General features: G+C 34.8%; 1 protein-coding gene across 1 annotated transcript; it reads right to left on the bottom strand.

Moving 5' to 3' along the window:
* Positions 1-1,270: 1,270 nt before the first annotated feature.
* LOC139707473 (tripartite motif-containing protein 43-like) lies at positions 1,271-5,802 on the bottom strand. Its single transcript, XM_071618767.1, has 6 exons — positions 5,392-5,802; positions 4,644-4,739; positions 3,838-4,068; positions 3,226-3,248; positions 2,617-2,714; positions 1,271-1,764 (listed from the first exon to the last, which is right to left on the bottom strand). Exons 1-6 carry the CDS (start codon positions 5,800-5,802, stop codon positions 1,271-1,273), a joined length of 1,353 nt encoding a protein of 450 aa, XP_071474868.1.
* Between the last annotated feature and the right edge of the window lie 7,391 nt (positions 5,803-13,193).

Raw genomic sequence — 13,193 nt, 5'->3', positions numbered from 1 at the left:
TGGGAGGTTATCACAAACTGAAGTCAGACATTTTTCAGATTTCACCAGCTTCTATATGAACATCCTATGTTCTATTCCACGATCCAACCTAGAATGGAGCATTGAATTCACTCTCACATCTCCTTTGGTTTGAGTTGAAAGAGCTTCTTTTCTTACTTTTCATGACCTTCACAATTTTGAGGAATACTACATACTACATAGGTCTTTTGTAAAATGATCTTCAGTTTTGGTTTCCAGCTATTTTTCTCATAGAGAGACTAGAGATATATTTTTAGAGAGAAAGAACACAAAAAACTTCTTTCTTCATTATATGATTTTAAAAGTATGTGATATCCACATAGTCTGTGTATTAAAATAAATTCACTGGTTTTAACAAATGTATCATTCTGACTAGGGATGTTGGAAACGAGTGAAGCTACCCACTTGTATTTAAAAGAGGGGGCAGTTAATACATGTAATTTTTTTTATTTCCTCTCAGTTTTGCTGTTAACATAAAACTCCTTTAAAATAGTTTAGGAAATATAAGGGAAAGAGTAAGGTCCAACTTTACTGGCTTCAATGAAAAATGAGTCCTTGTCCAGAGTGTGAGAAAGAACTTCATTTGTTTTTATTTCCCAAGGAAAAATAAATTATATTTTCTTAGATCAATAGAAAGATGAAAACATCAAAATAATGTTTATTGCAGACAATGATATAAAAATTCATCCTACAAAATGTCATTCAGCTTAAAACATAAAATTATGCAATCTTAAATCTGACAAATTCACAAAACATGTAAGCAGTCACAGCATGTAGTGCATCTGGAACACATAGTTTGCCAATCATTTTATGTTCCACAAAAGATGACCATCATTAAAAGAAAAAAAACATTGAGTCAACACAATTTGGTAATTTACACTGTCTTTATATTTAAAAAGAAAGTTATATTCAACAAAATGCCATTTTTATTTTTTCATTGGGTATTAAACCCAAGGGTATTCTACCAAAGAACTACATTCCCAGACCTTTTTTTTTTCCTTCTTCTTCTTATTTTTAATTATTTTGAGACAGGGTCTTGCCAAGTTGCTCAGGCTGGCCTCAAACTTGAAGTCCTTCTACATCAGACTCCCAAATTAACCAAATTGTGTGAATTAATAGGCATGTGCCACCATGTCTGGATCAAGTACCAAATTACTTAAAAAGCACTAAAGTACAGTATTATAAACTTCAACTAGGAAGGGCTTCCTGAAATGTAAATTCCCCAGGCATAGAGTTCCTGACTTATCCCTGTTCACTTGTGGCCAGTGTGAACAAAAGGCCTGACTGGGAAATTCAAAGAGCCAGAAGAGTACCGCCATATAAGAGAATACTTGGCAACGTTCAAAAAACTCACACTTTCACTCTCAAAATCAAGAAACACACCAACCCGGCCCTGAGGCTTCTCTATGTAGTGAGAAAGCATTGGGGAGGTTGTCAAGAGACTATGGCCATCATCTTCCTTGACAAAAAGGAGAAGAAACACGTCTTCGGATTCAATCACTGTACCATTCCTTCTTATCCAGGAATCCTTACAGACTCCTACAGCCCAGTCCAAAGGGTCCTTCATATCTAATTCCCAGTACAGTTTCCCAGAGTTGAAAGTCTCTGTTCCCCATGCAGCAAAATATTTAATTCCATCAGAATTCAAAGATAAGTCTGGAAGGACGTGCCCAAATCTCAAACTTCTCACATTATCAAATAGCTTGAGGTTATCACTGGACACTTTATTTTCAAAGTATATCTCCACTGTAGAATGAAGAGAATATTCAAATCAAAACCAACTTTTAAATTGCTGTTAGATGAGAAGGTCTACCTGAGTCTTAATGCGGGGGGGGGGGGGGTAGCAGAAGAAGAGGGGTAATTGTGGCTGAAGTGCATTGCACTCACAGGTTTCTAGAATACTGCAGAATGAAAAATAGTTCAATCACAATGAAAACACTGATAAATATATGGACACTGTAATAAAAGGGTGGGCATGTCTACTTCCAGCTTGCTACTATTCATTTCATCTGAGAAATTGGAGGTCTGCATTCCCATTCAATCCAAAGCAATAAATTCCTTGCTATGGTTCCTATTTAGTCCTACCATGGAAATCGAAAAACTGCTTCATCATATACCAACTTGTCTTTTTTTGATGCTTGTGAAATATTGCTCTGTGCATTCAGTTATTTTATGTTTGTTCATACATGCTATTATATTAAATTTAATGCATTTAGTATATTATATTTATATATATTTTTAATAAAATATGTATCACACATTCAATTTCTAAGACATTTTAAGGGTAATGTTTAAATAACCTGCATCACTCAGTGCACTTAATTTAAAATGGGAACATACTGAACTAATTTATAATTGTCTTATTGATTGAAATGGTTTTGCATGTATAGCCCAAATCACATTTATTATTTTACCAGTGATCACTTATTTTTTTCCTTATTTAATCATGGTGATCAGATTACTAAATATAATTATAAATACTAATTGGCAGACCATTCCCTTTGGGTAAATTAAAGGTTAATAAATGGAAAGGTTTCCCATAGAAAATCATTATTGAAAGTCATTACACTATGCTCCCATCACTGGGCTGAAACTCACCTTGGAAACACTTGAGCCTGTCTATCAGTTCAGTGATGGTCTGGGCAGGAAGTGCTGGCTTTATAGGCTGAGGCAAGTGCAGCTGCACTGATTCACTCCTGAAAGTAGGAAGAGGACATGAATCTTCTGGTGACAAAAATGACATCACAGTTTTTAAGGAACTAAACAACAATTCTGCTGAAAATGTTTCTTGAAACCATTTTCTCATGAATGTAACTCTGTGAACATGAGAAGGGACTGTTTCTAGGAATCTTTCCTACTTAATTTGCCAGTTAACAACCCATTTCTCAGTGGTACCCATGTCTCTAATTACCTAACTAGGAAAAACTGTCCCATGCACCTCAATGTTTCTGATTTACAATGTCAAATCATACATGGTTGCATTTATGAACATCAACATTCAGCCCAGGATGACATATATCCCTCAATCAACAGGGGAAATAGAGGCTGACTTCTCATAAAGGGGAAAAGGGAATCATATTCAAACAAACACATGAACACACAGTTGATTACTCTCTACATAAACTATGCCTTCACTTTGTTAGAAACAACTTAAACACTTTCATAGCTCTCAATGGTATCCCAGTTTACACTACAATCAAAATTTACCTGGTCAATAGGTCTCCCAAGTCCTGCAAAGAAAACAAAAAGGCTTATTTTTTTAAGAAACTGAATAGTATTTTGTTTTTGGAAAGATCATGTAGTATCAAATATCATCACATCAATGCTTCTTATGAATTCATTTTCATCTCTCAGGACAGTACCAGTAAAGCATATTTAAAGATTCTGAATTTGTGATTAAATCAGAATCCAGAGGTTCTAAAGAGAATGAAGGATATCAGTAATACACAGTGTTTACTGTCCCCAATTTCATAACTTTTAAACAGAAGAAAGAGAACATAAGCTTTTCCAAGATGTCTGCATATTGTCAAATGGCAGGCAAAAAATGAAATGTTCATGAATAAATTGTTATTTTTCTGGATCTTAGAGAAGCAAGATACAACAGACAAATTAAAAAAAAATTCTAGGAGAGCTACTCACAAAGTTTCATAAATCTTGCTTATTTATAGTCAGGATAGAAGGTAAACTTTAAGTAGATTATATCCAAAGAGGAAAGAACCCCATAATTGATGCAGGAAATATAAAAACTACCAAATAATGTGGTCAAAATTGAGAACCCCAAATCATATAAAATACTTTCATGCACAACTCAGTTCTTACTTGGAGCAGCTCCACATATGTTTTATGGGACATTTTCACCAGCTCCTTATATATTTCTCTTAGGTCTTTCTTCTTTTGGACCATATTGGCTTTACTTTTTTTGAGTTCCTCTAAAATTCTTTTGCTTTCCTTTCTAAGAATGTCTAGATGTTGATTTTCCTCCTCATGAAGAACTGGATGTAGTTTCCTGTACTCAGCCCTGATCAGCTCTTCCCTGAGATACACATAGTACTGTAGGGATAGATTGTCTAGATCACAATTCCAGTATGATTTTGTGCTCCTCCACCTAAACCTCTCTCTTTGACCATTGTGTTTTTACCAGTATGTTACATATGTCATAATTTTATATTCATCCACATTTCAGAAATTAGAAATTCACTCTTCTTTTATCTTCATTCTTTCCCTAGTTTTTGTAACAATGGCAAGGAACCAAATCCATTCTTCCCTCCAACCACTTTTATCTGCTTCATGAATGCCTGAAATATCTTAAGAAAAGGTTTTGATTGACAATTTATCCTTGAAATATAAATTTCTACATGCAAGCGATTAGAATTTAGAGCTGTCACATAAATCACTATATGCAATATTCTGATCTCTGGTGAGAAAATTAATTTTCATCTCAAACCTCTCTATGACACTGCCTGGTCATTTGTTTGATCAACAAAGTCAAATTTTACTTTTAGGATTCCAAGCCACCAGAAATGATGTACCTAATATCCTTACACCATGATGCCATAATGAATAATGGATGGATTTCTAGTACGTCTGTTTCAAGCTGAGTCTCAAGGAAATAGACTCATACTTACGATCCATGGACTGATTATTTTGTTCTCTTCATTTATATTTCTTTGATTTACTTGGATCTTTTCCCGTAATGATCTTATTTGCTTTAGGAGCTTCTCCTGTAAAAGAAATATAAACTCAATAGAGAAGCAAGCACATTTGGTTTCAATCTCACAATGATAGAGAGAATCACAAATAAGTAAGAGATAAGTACTTTAGTGAGAAAAAAATCATATTGCTTCCCTTTTGCTCTTGATGATTGTGAATTTTAGGAGATTTCAGACTGCAAAAGTGCATAATGTAGCCATGTGCCTAGGGATAGTGATAAAGATGAATAGTTTTTAGATAGTGTGGCAATTGGCTTCAGATTTTGTTTTCCAATGCTCTACCCTGTTAATTCCCCAAAGCCTTTTATCTAATTTATTCCCTAGTGTTAGTAAATGTTCATGCTGTATAGAAATGTATTGCATTTGTCATTTTGGTAGCCAGTAACTCTTTTCAAAATGAGCAGTTTCTAATGCCTTAACCATGAAAATTAAAATTAAAGTGACCAACTCCTTTATCACTACCTCTGTGGAATCAAGCTCCACCAAGTCAGGCATGCTTACATATTTTATTTATTGCTTACATCTTTGGTTCTTAGCTTCTTCCTTGATGCTTATAAAATTACCTAGCATACAGAAAAGAGTAGGGCAATCATCATCATCATCCAGATCCTCAGCTCTTTTGTGATCTCTTAGCCTTCACAGTGCTCTCACTGGTGTCACTTACCTGGTATTCCTCAGCAGCCCTTTCCACTGAAGGGTGGTTGTGAGTCCTGTGCTCCTGAGGGTTGCAGCAGAGCCAACAGAGCAGGTTCTTGTTCTCCTCACAGAAAATCTTCTTTGTCTGCTGGTGGGTCACACATATATTTTTCTCAGAGTTCAGGAATTGCCTGAGATGAGCCAGCCTTGCGATAGATGTAAGATTCTTCAGAAGAATATTATTTTTGACATCTCCCTGCTGTGATGGCTCCCTGCACACAGGGCAACAGGCAAGAATTTGGGCTTGTCCCCAGGGAACGAAGAAACAGGGCCAACAAAAGCTGTGCCCACAGCCTATGGTGACTGGGTATATAAGGTACTTCAGGCAGACAGAGCAAGTGAGTTCTTTCTGGAACACTTGTGGTATTTCTGAATCCATTATTCTGAGGGAAGAAAACCATAAGGATTTAATCATCTACCCTTAAAGAGATAAAGACCTGAACCAATTTTTACTCATATTCTCATTGAATAGCACACTACTGTCTAGGGAATAATAAACTTGCTTTTGTACATGACAAAACAGAACAAACTGAGTAAATAAAGAATGCAAATAAATCAAATATTTAAGTGAGTAGCTCTCTATACAAGTCTAAAATATTATCAAGCACCTTTCATACTGTGAAAATATGTGATTATCTTAATCTGCTCCAGAAAACAAAGACTTCTTTACAGTTTTTATTTAGCTAAAAATCTGGGTTTTCATTTCTACTATAGTTGAACTTCTAAGAATGGAAGAGATAAAATATTCCTAAAAATATTTTTGGATCTACAGGTAAAAAATTATACATTATCTGAGAAATAGTTTCAGAGTGCTTATAAACTATGTAGGAGCACTGGGTATGGTAGCACACACCTGAGACAGAAGCAGTGCAAGTTCCTCACCAGCCTCAGCAAAAGCAAGGCTCTAAGCAACTCAGTAAGACCCTGTCTCTAAATAGAATCCAAAATAGAAATGGGGATGTGGCTCAGTGGTCCAGTGCCTCTGAATTCAGTCTCCAGTACAATAAATAAATAAACAAATAAATAAATAAATAAATAAAAAGAAAAGAAAAAAAGTTTAAACTATGAAATTACATTTGATTTTGTTTGGGAAAGTAGTAGCTACAGCTCATGTGGCAATTGTATACGTACCTTAAGAATTACTCTGTGGTTTCAGCAGTTCTTGCTGCAGAATTGAAACTATGAATTAAGCTTCAGGATCAGGCTCTCAAGGTGTGAAGGGGATCGATTTTGAAGTCATTCAGCCAGGTGAGCTTCAAACTCTACTCGGGAGAAGAATGAGCTGGTCTCCTGGAGTGCACTTTTATTGAGTCCCTGAAGACCACACCCACTTCTTCCTTGATTGCATTTAGGGTGTTTCCAATCAGTGTTAGGTAATTAGTGTAGGTGATTAGATTAGCATGGGCGATTAGATTAGTGTGAGTGGTTTGGATGTGTGGGTAATTAGTTTTCAGGTAGTAAATTTTGATGTAATCCCTTCTCTAATCTTCATAAACAAACATTTAGAGTCTTGCCCTGGGTTACTGACTTAAAAAAAAATTGATGGTTTTTGGGGAGGGAAAAGCGGCCAAAGGGGATTATTCAAAGTACTGAAAACCTTCTCCAGGGATCCACCACAGTGGCACCCCCCAGGCCAGGGACACACTCTTGCCCACAGTTACTGACTTAAAAAAATTGAATCCCCAAATTCAGATTATATCTAAAGATTTTCAGTTTTGTTCTTTTATTTTTCTCCTTTAAGAACAGAAAGAGGGTGTCATCATATGTATTTTTTTAGTATGTGTTTTTGAACATTTATAAACATTTTTCTTTCTGACTTTTGCTTTAGTTTTATTCTCCCAGGTGGAGAGGGATTAAGTTTAGAAATTTTGTTTTCCTCACCAGCTGAGGTGGCCCACACCTATAATCCCAGTTCCTGAGGCTGAGGCAAGAGTATCAGAAGTCCAAATGAAGCCTCAGCAATTTAGTGAGGCCCTAAGCAATACAGAAAGACTCTACCTCTAATTAAAATATTTAAAAGGGCTGAAGATGTGGTTCAGTGGTAAAGTGTCCCTGCGTTCCATTTTTGTTTAAAAAAAAGAGAAAGAAAGAAAAAAAGAAAGAAAGAAAGAAAGAAAGAAAAATAGTTTTGTTTTTATTTTTGTCACATCAATCTCATGCTTTCCCAAAAGAGACCCAGGACTCTTCCTTGGGGCTACTTCTTAAGTAATGCCACATACACAGCATTAACTGCAAGAGCAAAGATGGCCACATTCCCCACACCCCATTCTGTGTGGCAGTGAAAATTTGTCACCCTGAAGCCTCTATTGATTCTTTCTAGCTTTGGTAGACTTTCCTGGAACCTCCCTTTTACACAGATCAGTATCAAAGATGATTTTGTCCAATAGTTACTAATTATGATTTTAGGATGTAAAAACAATGAGACTTCAAAAAATAACATATTGGTTGGTATGGTATGGAAATATGAGTTTTGGTTTATAATACAAGAATCCTGGGCTATAAAGAAAAATGTATAGAAGTCACTGCCCTGAGATTTCCTCTGCTACAAAGGCATTAGGCTGTCAAGGAGGCCCTATTTCTTCCTCAGATTATCAGAGTGATAGATGAGGGAAGCACCTCATTTCCAGGGACCTCAAATGTTCACATTTGCTAAATTTCTTCCCAAAGGAAGAAATCAAGTAGATACAACCTCTCAGACTCTGAATTATAGACAGAGTGGCTATATAGTACTATGGTTTAAATGTGGATTTTTCCCAAGAAAACTCAAGTTGAAACATTATTCCATAGAGCAGTAGTATTTTGAGATGAGATCTTTAAGTCATTAAAAAGAATTAGTGCCTTTCTCCTTGGACTGAGCCTGAATGAAGGAGTAAATTCTGGGCCCTTGGAAAATGAGTCATTTTTGAGAAGATGGGTTGTTATGAAGGGTGTCACACATGTGTTCAGACTTTCTTCACTGGACAATTTCTCCTACTGCTTCTCTGCTATGAGCAGATTCAGCATGAAACCCTCACCAAAAATTCAGGCATCATAACCTAGAACTTACCTGTCTTCAGAACTGTGAGATAAATGAATCTTTTCTTTATAATTTACCCAGATTCAGTATTATATTAAAAGAACAGAAAATGGACCAACACAGAAAAGAAAGAGACACATTCTCTTACATTGAATTTTACCTTTATTAAATCAAAAATTATCTATTCCTTCATTTTGTTACATTTCACAAATAAAACCAGAAAATATGTCCTACTTCATGTATCATAGGTGATTATATTCCCAAAATAAATTAATTAAAAATGCATAAATTTCAAAACTGTATGTGATTTTAATATTATCACCACAATTAATAACAGATTAAGTAGATTTTTACAAAATTTGAGGTAACCTAAACTTAAAAAGATATATTCTGTTTGACATATTTCATAAGACCCAAGGGAGAGGGCTTCTTTAGATATTGGATTTTCCATAGTATTAGTGGCACAGTCCTTATGTATGTCTGGTCAGAAGTGACTACAGAAGAAAAAAGCTTTGATATGGGGAGAGAAAGAATAGGAAGAAATACTGTATATCAAAAAACTTTAAGAAACATTAGTAGAGATCACAGTTCTACCTTCATAATTTAGGAATACTCTTATTCAGCCAATGGCCTTAGTACTTATTGAAATACAAGTGGGGAGTTGGTAAAGAGAGTGTAATGGGAACCCTCCTTAACACATCCAAAGAGGAAGAGCCCTTCACCTCATCCATCTTGTCATCTTTGTTCCCTTCCCTATAATCATTACAGACTCCAAAAGCCCAGTTCCAAGAGTCTCCCTCTTCCATCTCCCAGTAATATCTGCCCGTGGTAAAAGTCTGAAAACCCTAGGCAAGAAAGCATTCTGATGTTGGAGTGATCCAGGAGGCACCTTGAAGATCACATCCAACATTCACACTTCTCAACTCTCAATACAGGAAGATGTGGCAGTTGAATCTTTCAGACACAGAGTAAGAAAAAAACTGTAGACCTGTATATAAACAGAATAAGAAGCTAAAGTTCTAAGAAAACTCATTCTGTGAAGAACTGACATTACTGGAAACTGTGAAGTTATAGCAGCAATGATGTTTTTGGCTGTAACATCTAGTACAATTGTGGGCATAAAGAGTTAATCTGCAGAACAAATAGTTTTTTATGTATTTGTTATTTATTTATTTATTTTCATTTATTTGTCATTCATTTATTTCATTATTTATTTGCCACAGATATGGAAAATTGTTGAAAATGTGAAAATTTACATACTGTGTCAAATATAAGATCAATATCTTTGAATTTAATTTTTATTTCAAAATAGCTAGCTACAGAAATTATGCCCTTAACTCTCTTCAGGCATCAAAAATATTAGTATCAAAATAAAATTTCCATTTCTAAGAAATGGTGTCATTAATTTGAATGATGTGAAGATTTCCTCTCTTTTCAGCTTCTCTATACAACTGGATAAAACAATTTATACATTTTAGAAAGAGTAATTTAAAATTTATTTATGCAAAACTCCTCACTATCCCTGATTCTTGTGCATTCTCTGCACTGCCCTGCATTTTTGCCATTTGACATGTAGCTTTTTATACTGAGATTTAACATGTAGCTTTTTTATCAATTTATAAAATTGATTTTGTTTTTATTATTTCTTCTTGGTGATAAAGCTGATTTCTTCTCTTAGTTTTTATACATCAGTTCAAAAATTTATGTTATATAAATTATATATACCCTTGGTAACAACATAAAATCCTAGTAAACTGTTTACCTTTGAAAGCTTCTCTCAACAATTAAAATTTATGCAGGAGTAAGGTGGCCCATGCCTGTTATCTCAGGTACTGAGACAAGCAGTACAAGGCCAGCTTGCACAAATTATTGAGAACTTGTTTTTAAAAAATCTGGGCTTTGCACATTTGGCTCAGTGGTGGGGTGCTTGCCCAATATGTTGGCGGGCCCTGGTTAAAATGATAGTATTATTTTTTTTTCAAAATTGAACATATTAAGCAACTGCATCATTTTGTTTGTAAAATTGAATAATGAAGCTTAAATCTGAGTTCAGCTCCATTTATTAGAAATTTCAATTTTTACATCACTTGCTTTATATATACCTAAATAAATATGACCCTGGGTTATTTTTAACTTTTAACTTTTAAATTTTTATTTTTAACTTTTATTTTTATCTTTCACTTTTTTATGCTATAAGTCTGAGGCATATCGAAGATTTGCAGTCATTATTTATTTGTTTCTGGAAATTATTTATTAAAAATATTTTTAAAAAGAGGAAAACAGTACCCACATGGTCCTAAAAACAAATAATAGATTATAAGAATATTGCCAATGGACTTACCCTTACCTCAAAAGCAGTTGAGCCAGTCGATTAGTCCAGTGATTGGCCCTGAACTGAGATCTGGATTCACATATTGGGCTACACACAGCTGTATGAATTCAATTTTGCAAGAAGGAAGATGCAGTTAACATATGTACAGTCCCAAAATCATGACTTTTCTTAATAAGACAAAATATAAGGATTCTTGCTACATACAGAAAAATAAATAAAAATGTTCTAAGTGTTTAAGAGCAAAATTATATTCCACATGTGTGGTGGAATGAAAAGAATTACCATTCATGATAATATACTCCATTATGTAAAGGTTTTTAAAAACATTGTTTACTTATACTCTTTTGGAGAACAACATATTTAATAATAAAATATTTACTGTTCAGAAAAATAAGTTTTTATTTATTGTATTAAGACTTAAATTAAGTTCTCACAAATGCTAGGCATGCTTTCTCACACTGAGCAAATACCCAGCCTTTTAAAAATTTTTATTTATTTATTTTTAAATTTTGAGACCAGTTCTCACTAAGTTGTGAAGGCTGAACTTGAACTTATAATACTTCTATATCAGACTTCCAAGTCACTGGAATTACAGGTGTATACCACCATGCCTGGTGTAAAGAAGATTAAAAAATATGGATGCTGTTTCAAATGCCTGTAATAACCAGCATCTTATGAGGGTGAGGCAGAAGGTTCACAAGTTCAAGACAAGCCTTAGGATTTAGTAAGGTTTTAAGTAACTTAGTGAACTTCTGTCTCCAAATAGAAAATTTAAAAAGGATGCAATCTGGCTCATTGGTTATGTGGTTCAGTAACAATCCCCCCCCCAAATTAAGTTTAAAAAGAATTCTTAATAATGAAAGATAAAAAATGATGAATGAAAAATTAAAATTATTAAAAATGAAGATTTTTCTGAAGAGAGAAAAAACTTCAAAGTCACTGAATTTTTAATTTTTTAAAAGCATTTTTTCTGCCCTCAGAAAAGGAAAATGAAGCTTAATAATGCAATAGAGAGTGTTGACTCTTTTTCTATGCTTCTTCTCCTAGAACACAAGCCCCAGGTTTCTGTGCTTCACAGCTGCTGAAAAATATCAGGGGCAAACATACAGAATCCCAAAAGCAAAGAAATGGAATTGTTATCATTCAGGGATGTAGCCATTGATTTGACTGAAGAGGAGTGGGAATGCCTTCATCTTGATCAGAAAAAAATTATATAGAAATGTGATGTTAGAGAACTATAGAAACTTGGCCTTCCTGGTCATGACTCCTAATCATAACCAAGAATATTTAACAGAAAAGGGCATAGAACATATATTTCACAAAGTGATAAGTGAAAAATATAGAAATTGTTATCTTGACTATTTACAACAAAAGAAAATATGGAAAGCTACAGGTGAGAGTAAACACCAGAAATCATATAAAAAAATCAGGCCTTGTTTACCACCAAAGAAATTATACTGGAGAGAAGCCCTATAAATATAAACAATATGGCAAAGCCTTTAGTAAAAAAAAAAAAAAAAAAATCTTATTTACCACAGAAGAACCCACAATGGAGAGATACCCTACCAATGGGCAGAATGTGATAAAGTTTTTAAAGAAAAATCAATCTTTATTAAGCAAAGCAGAATTCACACTGAAAAAAGCCCTATAAATGTGAAAAATATGGCAAAGTTTTTAGTCAAAAATTTAACCTTATTTACCAAAGAAGAATTCACACTGGAGAGAAGCCCTACAAATGTAAAGAATGTGGCAAAGCTTTCCATTGAAAAACAGGCCTTATTTGTTACAGCAGAATTCACATTGGAGAGAAGTCCTACAAATGTAAAGCATGTGACAAAGGTTTTACTCAAATATCAACCTTTCTTTGCCACAGCAGAACTCACACTGGAAAGAAGCCCTACAAATGTAAAGATTGTGGCAAAGCTTTCCATAGAAAAACAGGCCTTATTTGTCACAATAGAATTCACATTGGAGAGAATCCCTACAAATATAAAAATTGTGGCAAAGCATTTAGTCAAAAAACAGATCTTCCCAACACAGGTGTGCAGTGCGACCAGGGAGCCACCTACCAGAGCCCTGAGGTGAAAGTTTCCTCAATTTGGAACTGATAGGGCAGAGGGAGATGGGGCTAATATTTGGAGCCTAACAGAGAGACCCAAAACTGGGAAATCTCCCAGCAAGAGATAGAGATAGTACCAGGCACTCAAGTAATATGAGCGGTCCCAAAAAAGAGACACATGAGGTGCAGTCTTTCAGCAGGGATGCAGGCACTCCCTGCATCTGTGCCCTGTGCCAAGACTATTCTTTCCACCCTGGTTACCTTCACCATCCAGAGGGCAGAGACACCAGCTTACAACAGATAACCCCCACCTATTGAATGAGAAGAGAAACAGGAAAGATACAGAACTCTAAAGCTAGCTAA

This window comes from Marmota flaviventris, chromosome 10 (assembly GCF_047511675.1).
Source record: "Marmota flaviventris isolate mMarFla1 chromosome 10, mMarFla1.hap1, whole genome shotgun sequence".
In the NCBI taxonomy this organism is placed as follows: domain Eukaryota; kingdom Metazoa; phylum Chordata; class Mammalia; order Rodentia; family Sciuridae; genus Marmota; species Marmota flaviventris.
The sequence above is the reverse complement of the archived record's forward strand: the minus strand, read 5'-3'. Positions and strand labels throughout refer to the sequence as shown.

Bases quoted from the DNA above. Each gene is read 5' to 3' on its own strand.
- LOC139707473 (XM_071618767.1), bottom strand. From the start codon at position 5,802: ATGGATTCAGAAATACCACAAGTGTTCCAGAAAGAACTCACTTGCTCT. The intron at 2,715-3,225 runs GTAAATTTTGAT...TCCTACTTTCAG, and splicing joins TTGGGAGACCTATTGACCAG to GAGTGAATCAGTGCAGCTGC. The intron at 1,765-2,616 runs GTGAGTTTCAGC...TTCATTCTACAG, and splicing joins CAGGCTCAAGTGTTTCCAAG to TGGAGATATACTTTGAAAAT.